General features: G+C 39.1%; 1 protein-coding gene across 1 annotated transcript; it reads right to left on the reverse strand.

Annotated features, from left to right (window-relative positions):
* Positions 1 to 1,789: 1,789 nt before the first annotated feature.
* On the reverse strand, positions 1,790 to 6,932 carry smim5 (small integral membrane protein 5; the record flags this gene model as incomplete). The annotated part of the gene is made up of 4 exons (XM_040036746.1): positions 1,790 to 2,544; positions 4,142 to 4,261; positions 6,407 to 6,486; positions 6,742 to 6,932. Coding segments are annotated over 4 exons (492 nt in total), but the record flags the coding sequence as incomplete, so codon positions are not given.
* Positions 6,933 to 7,485: the final 553 nt, after the last annotated feature.

The raw sequence follows: 7,485 nt of genomic DNA on the forward strand, positions 1-7,485 counted from the left end.
CTGCAATCCGCTACTCCTCTTAGCTTCTATTGTGTTTTGCACCCTATATAAATGTCTCCCTTTTGTTTCATTATCCCATGCCATTTGCCATAAGTTCTGACTTTCTGCCCAAACTACACTTTTCCCTTCAGATTTTCACAATGGTAACTGTACATCTATGTCCAGCGTTCATTCTATTGTTGTACCAGGTATTTCTAGGTATTGTTTCACTTACAGGTATTGTTTCTTTAAGTTCACTTTGCATTTTATTTTGAAGGTTAGTTTCTCACAGGGCTGTGTTTTTACTTCCCTCCACTGTTCTTTTACCTTCCTTCCTTAATACCTGGATTGAATTCATGTGTGTCTTATTATCTGTCAACCTGGTTTCATGTGTAATCACACTGAAATCACATCGAAACAGTCACTTTTTACTGTGTGAGCCTAAAAAGTTCACTAGATAAACATATGAATTTACACAAACATTTGTGTATCTTGACAGAATGGTTGTGGATCATTTCAAATCACAAATGCTAGTCAAACTTGGAATAAATTAGAAGAAAAAGTTTAATAGTTATTAGTGTAATAGGGTTATGATATTAGTGGCCATTTTTCTTACAACTGCAATATTTAAATATTTTCTTCTTGTAGTGAAAAGTACTTTGAGTGCTCAGAGTAGAAAATGCAGGCCATTCACCATTTTACAATTCTTACAATCAGCTGCTTGGCAATGACGCGTTACGAAGTGGAACAATGGTTTGGCGTCTGTGATGTGGTCCGGCCATTTTTGCAGATACTGAAAAAAATATATGGGCATTTTAATTTCATTCAAATTTTGGTTGAAGAAACCTTTAAAAAAAAAAAAAAAAAAAGAGTCCTATACTATGTAGCAAAGAAATTCAAAAGTGGAAAAGTGTACATTTTCTCTTTTATCTGAACACACTTAAATGACTCTGTCCTTTGAATTCTTCTGCCTTCTCTTTGTCTTCTCGTCTCCTGAGCTGCAGCAGCATCCATACAGCAGAGCAAAGATGACCAGAGAGAGAATTACCAGGACAAACACTCCAATGACGGCAATACCACCCAGTGCCCACGGCTCCTGATGCATACGATGAAGGAACCACTCCACCCAGTCCTCAGGTGACCCTGTGGGTTTCTGCTGGTCTAGTACACTGTATAGAGAATGATCAACCAGATGAAAACCAGGTAAACCTGCCCTGATATTTACCAACTCACACAATCTTATTAATACCATTATTTGGCACTAAGAGCTGAAAGAAGCACATTATCTGCCAACTAAAAAAAGCTATTTCACACTCCAAATAACTAAGCAACAGAGGTTATATTTTTATTGGCACGGCCCATTAATCTGCAGGTGTTAAGGCCTTTCGTCACCTAGCATATTCATTTTCAGAAACTCACCTCTCCACCGCCATGTCCTGCCAAGTGAACGGCTCACTGAGTCTTAACAGAACGTGAAAACACAGCAGAGTATGACAACAGAAAACTTCGACTCTTTAGCTGCTTTTCTGATCCACAAGCCGAACTGGAAGTTTTTTTTAAATAGTCCAAAATAACAGTTTACTTTCACTTCGAGCGCAGGAGTGGTGTTCTGAATATGCAAACGTAGCACAGTTCCTGTTTGCATTTCCAGGTGACTGCCATTTCAAAGTAAAAGCAACAGCTCATGGTTAATGTTTAAACTCACAATGGCAAAGAGGAATTCTGCTGATAAGGAATGTGCACGATGGAGCAACGAGTCACTGATGACATTTTGATCCTCGCTCTTATAGACTGTGGTGACTACATTAGGTATAAGAACAAAGAAATGTTTATTTAATTAAAGTATTTAACATCTGATACATTTACAAAAGCAAGAAGAAGCAAAAACACATAAAAGTGGTGTCTCAGAAACACTTTCCTGTATGTCACACTACTATTTTACAATATAACGGGAATACATTTAAAACTGTTGCATCAAACAATGAATAGTTCACATTTTCCATTGGCACGATTTGCTTCACTGAGCCAGCAGGGGGCGCTTTGTTTTTGAACAAAGCTATGTTTCTGCTGAACTTCGTGCCCAGAGCACACATACATGTTGGAATGTACACTGTCCGTGTTGTTTCCCACATTCCTCCTGAATGTGAACATCATCGCAAACCACATTTGTAATAACTGAGTCACTGTGACATTTCAGGACATATCAGCTTTGTTGTTGTGTCTCTTTGCCAATGAAACTCTGCCACACAGTGTTACATTGTTCTGGTTTATAATGAATCTTGATGAGTTGTGCCTCTCAGCTGCATTGCAGTGGTGTGGCTCTCTGGATGATAATCGAGTACTGGAAATATCATGGCACCAACTTCCCATCCTTGCCTGTTTTTGATACCCACTTAATTCTTCCAGAGAAGCACGAAGAAGGATGGAGATGATGTTTCTAGGTGTGTTCTGTCCTGTCTCTTCCTCAGATGTTGTGCAAGGGTTGAACTCTTGAGGGCTGGTGCTTTGGCTTCGTAAAACAACAGCAGTGGATGCACGAGAGTAATATCATGAAGAGAACCGTGGCTGTGAGGAGAAAAACAAGACAGGAGGGAGAAAAACAAAACAAAACAGAGTCATGGGGTGGGGTCAGCACAAGCTGGGAGAGAATTTTGAGTCTAGAAATTTTCTACACAATTACTGGGTCCTATACTGTGAAGCAAGAACAGCATACTCAGGCAAGCTCAGTGTACCTGGGCACATGAAGGAGGTTATCAACTCCACAAGCCAACCCACAGTTTATCAATCTAGCTACAAGCATGTTCTTTTAAAGTGGATAAGTCTACTGGCAGCAGAGTGACTGATTTTTACAGAAGAACATAAAACTATATTATTAAATGCAAGCACAAAACACAGCTGCTGCAGGCAAACCAGCGTGGACGTGTGTGTTATTAAAAAAGCACTGTTGTGTGCTTTAAGTGGTCAGTAAGACTTGAAAAGACCTACTGTATGGAATAACTGACTGCTGATTTTACACCTAATGGTTTCTTATCTCCAACCGTGCATATGCCCCACCTTTTATGTAAACCACCTTCATATTACTGAATAACCCACGATTAACCCTAAAATTATCTGGATAAATCCAAAACCTAGTGATATAGATGTCAGGGTCATTTTGAGTTTTCTCTAGTTTTGTACTCTTATTTATCTTTATGACTCTGTATTCTTTAGTGTTGACATTTAGCTTCCTATTATTCGTTCCTATTATTCGTTCCTTTGATTCCTGCTTATGGTGTTATCTTTACTCTCCGTGTGCTTACAAGTTTCCTGATCTTCTTTGCCATTAGTTCCCTGTCTGCTTTAGTTGATGATAGGTTTGTTAATCCCCTTCTGTAATCCCATTTTGCTCCTTCTATCTTGTCCATGTGTTTATCATCTGTCTCTGTGTCAAATTGGTAATCTCCATAATCACGAGGTGTGTTTTTATCGTCTCCTTCTGTTATTTGTTGCGTTCTCCCCTTGTGGCAGTGTGTTCCCTGCGTGTGTGTTTCCTCCAAGTCAATTCCCTGTTCACCTTACGTGTTGTTTTTTCCCCTGTATGGACACGGTTCAGCATTAAAAGCTGTTTCTGAGTTCAAGTCCTGTCTCCTGAGTCCTGCATTGAGGTCGACTTCAACAGTACCAAACTGTGACAACAGGTCTCTGGTTTAGATGGCCGTGTATGATAAAGTTACATGTAAACTCCCCACCTGCCACATTTAAGTACCTTTTATTTTACTGGCTTATTTGTGAGGCCTGCAGCTATACTGCTTTGGTTTACTTTTACTAGTAATGGCAAAATGTCTAAGCATAGCTACATCGCTGCCAACCCACTGCTGAAATGCTCCTGATGTCATCCATGTTAGCAACAATGAGCTTTCAGCCATGGACCCCTATGATTGGATCGACTTCACTTCTTTACTTTATATCCACTCCACACTCCAATATCAAGAGGGAGGTGGAAGTGAAATAACTACTCAGCATTTATCATACACAGGTGAAGTTCAAACCAGAGGATTTACATAATGAATAAATAAATGATTTTTTGTAATTCCACTTACATATTCAGTTCAATACTTTATTGTCCCACTAATTTCGCCTTGTGTGGCATATTTTGAATGATGGATCAGTGCTTAAAACTCACCAATAAAGAGGAGGAGGACGGCAAAGGCTCCCACCTCCACTGGAGTTGCTTCTGGGAGAGCCTGTAGTTTGGTCCACACCCTGCGAAAAATATCCTGCAGTTGCTGGTCCATGCTGACTTCTGGGTGCAGGAGTTGAAAAAATGATATGAATGATTTTCCAAAAGAAAAAGGCCTCAGTAGAGCTCTAAATGTAGAAATGAAAAAAAAAAAAAGAGGTTCAGCTCCACCCTGGACTGCTCCGATTTTACTCTTCCACCCTGCAATTACACCTCAAGCCTGATTTTTTTTTTTTTTTTTAATTCTTTCAATCTCTAAATCCTCTATGCTTTCCAAGTACTCACTCATTATATATCAGCACCACTAATTAGTCTACTGTATGTGTAGTGAGATTTGGCACTCACTCACCACATGTCTAGGCTATACGTGTTTGTGAACAGACTGTGTGCGAGGCTTGTGTCAGGCCTGGTGCGTTTGTATCCACAGACAGGAGAAACCTTCCTGCGTGTGCAGTTTAATTATAAACAAGGCTAACTATTTCAGGCCTGGCATTTCAAAACTGAGGCCTGTCATCAGCACTGGAGCAGCTGTGTGTGGCGAGAAGCTGCAGAGGCGATAAGGGCACAGGAACACGACAGGACACTGAAGACATCACCGATAAATTCTGAATGGACTAAAAAAAAACTGCCGACTAACCTGTGTGGAACCAAGTCTGTACTGATTGAGTCCAGTCTCTTTAACACAGTGCCAAAACACGTCACATAGTAATTTCAAAGCCCTGGATTTTCATATAATGTTAAAATAGTTGTTAAATAAATAAATTGTGATAAATCTAGAAACAAAAGGCGTCCTTCCGGCTTTATCCATTTTTGTTGTAAAGCTAGCATTTTTTAATGTAAAAAAGCAAAACAGTTAAAAAAAAAAGATTTACATTTACTTTTTGATTGGCCAAACTCTCTAATTTAGTTGTTTTGATTAAGTTTACGAAATTAATTTTTACTTTTTTTTGTCTTTGTCTTAACCCTCTCCCATATTTAAGAGACTTGCATTGAGTAAGTTTAGCTAATGCTAGTTTTTTCGCCTACCAAGCTAATGTAATGCTATATATATATAATGCTAACTAGCAGTTAACTGATCTTGCTGAAGCGCAGCAGGACTGGTGTATAAAATTGACACTGGTTACACTGGGACACTCTCCAAGTAAAAACATTTAAAACACTGTTTTTGATTTAGTTGAACAGTTAATATCAAGCTATTAAATATAACATTAAAAGTACGATACCCAAGACGCCCTGCTGTTTGTTGCTAGGCAACATAGTCACAAAAATGTTTAAAAAAAAGTTTGTCATGGATTACTGGATTTATCAATTTATCTATTTTACCATTTGACTATTTTATGTATGGATGCAGTGTTTTGTATATCCGTGTTGTTTCTTTTAGTTTCAACTGTTTGCTCTGGTGCTTTTCTGTCTTTGTGTTGTGTATTACACCATATATCTTGGTGTATGTTCATTTCCAAGGATGACTAATTAACTACTGATTTAGAATGGCCTTTCAGTAACTGTTCAGCCACATAGTGGTGTACACAGTGATTTTAGATATATTTAATATACTAATATCCCCTTTTTTCATTGGCATAAACAAATTCAGTACCTATGCAGATTTAACATGTCATTTTCAACCATTTCATATATTAGACACTGCACTTATATCATTAATATACTAAATAATGAATTTTTGATCCAATGCAGAACCCTGTGGAACACCACATCTACCGTCAAAACTGATGACGATGATCTGCAAACTTTACATATTAAAGCTTAAAGCTTACTTGTTGTTTATTAGTGATGCACACACACATATGCTGTACTGTACTAATCTATTAAATCTGTTTAGTTTAATGTGTGCGTAACTCTAAGTAAAACTATGTGATTATTCAGAATTTCTACCGACTCTTATTCTTTATCAGATCAGGAAGTGCCACCACATGTACTATAGTTTTTTTTTCTTCTTTTTTTGTGGTTGTCATACTTGACATGTTCTGTTGGTTTAGTCATGAAACATCAGTCTGCAGTTCATAACGGATTTCCTGTTATATTTGTTTTTGACAGCCAGTTCCACATGACAGAGTGTGCTTTTAACACTTAATACCCCCAAACACTGCATTATTTCATCATAAGTGCCTAAATACAGATACTTTTACCCTGGGCGAATATATGTGTATATTCTTTTTGTTTATAGCAGCTCCTCCAGCTGATTCCAAGCACCTGCTGGAGTGAGGCTGAAGAATGTGAGGCCTCTGCTGCTGACCCTCTTCACACTGCAACCTCTTGTCTTTGTCCTTCCGCTGCGCTCACATTATGTTTGGCAAGGCGCAAACGAGAGTAAAACATGTAACAGAAATCAAAGAAATCACCTTCTTTGGGCTTCATGTAGACAAGTTTGCTTATTTAGTACCTGTTTTCTTTACTTTACAGCACTTAAGCATTTCCATTTGAGAATGACAAGTACAGTAAGTGTGGCCTTCAAATGTTAGTCTGTATAAACTTGGCATAAAGCACAGTAAAAGCTGACATGTGCAAAGACAAGAAAAAGCTCTTACCTCTTTAGCAAATGTGTGCCACTACTTCCACTTGCTAACTCTTCTCTGACAGCAGAGCCAAAGGCAGAAGTAAACAGTCCCCAGAACGTTTCACTGACTTTTACTCCTGCTTGTTTTCTCCCTCCCCCTCTTCTTTCTCTCTTCTCATAAGTTAGTTTGTGGTGCCTGCAGGTCTTCTGCTCTTCATCTAATTAGCCTGCTTTCAGTTCAGACTGAGAGAGAGAGAGAGCAGCACTGGATGTTTGGACGTAATATGACTCTTTGAGCAGATCAGCAGCCGTTTCTTTTTTATGACCACAACTGTTCCTCCTGTGAGAGTGTTCACTTTCTCCTGCTTTTCTCAGAGAGTTTGCGTACCTCCTCACTCTTTCCCCTCCCTTCTCCCTCCTCCAACTAGTTTCCAAATCAACTCTTTCCCTGCTTTCGCTGTGTCTCTCTCCCCCTCACCCTCTATCCTGTCTGTACATCTGAACACTCATTCACTGTTTTTTCCTCCTCCTCCTCCCTCTCTGTCTCTCTGTCGCTACAGACCAGCTGTGCCAAGGCCTCTTTTTTGTCTTCAGTCACCCTGGAGACGAGGCTGCTTCTAAAAGAAGCAGGGGGTGGTGTGTGTGTTTGTGTGTGTGGTGTGTGTGTCCATCCTTCTTGTGTCCTGCCATCTTAGCTATTACCAGCGTGTTTTTCTTTGTTTTTTGTTTTGCGTTTGCTGTTGATTCACTTAAGTGAAAAAAAGAGAAAACTCAT

The sequence above is a fragment of the Simochromis diagramma genome, unplaced genomic scaffold, assembly GCF_900408965.1.
Source record: "Simochromis diagramma unplaced genomic scaffold, fSimDia1.1 OVJJ01000371.1, whole genome shotgun sequence".
Classification (NCBI taxonomy): Eukaryota; Metazoa; Chordata; class Actinopteri; order Cichliformes; family Cichlidae; genus Simochromis; species Simochromis diagramma.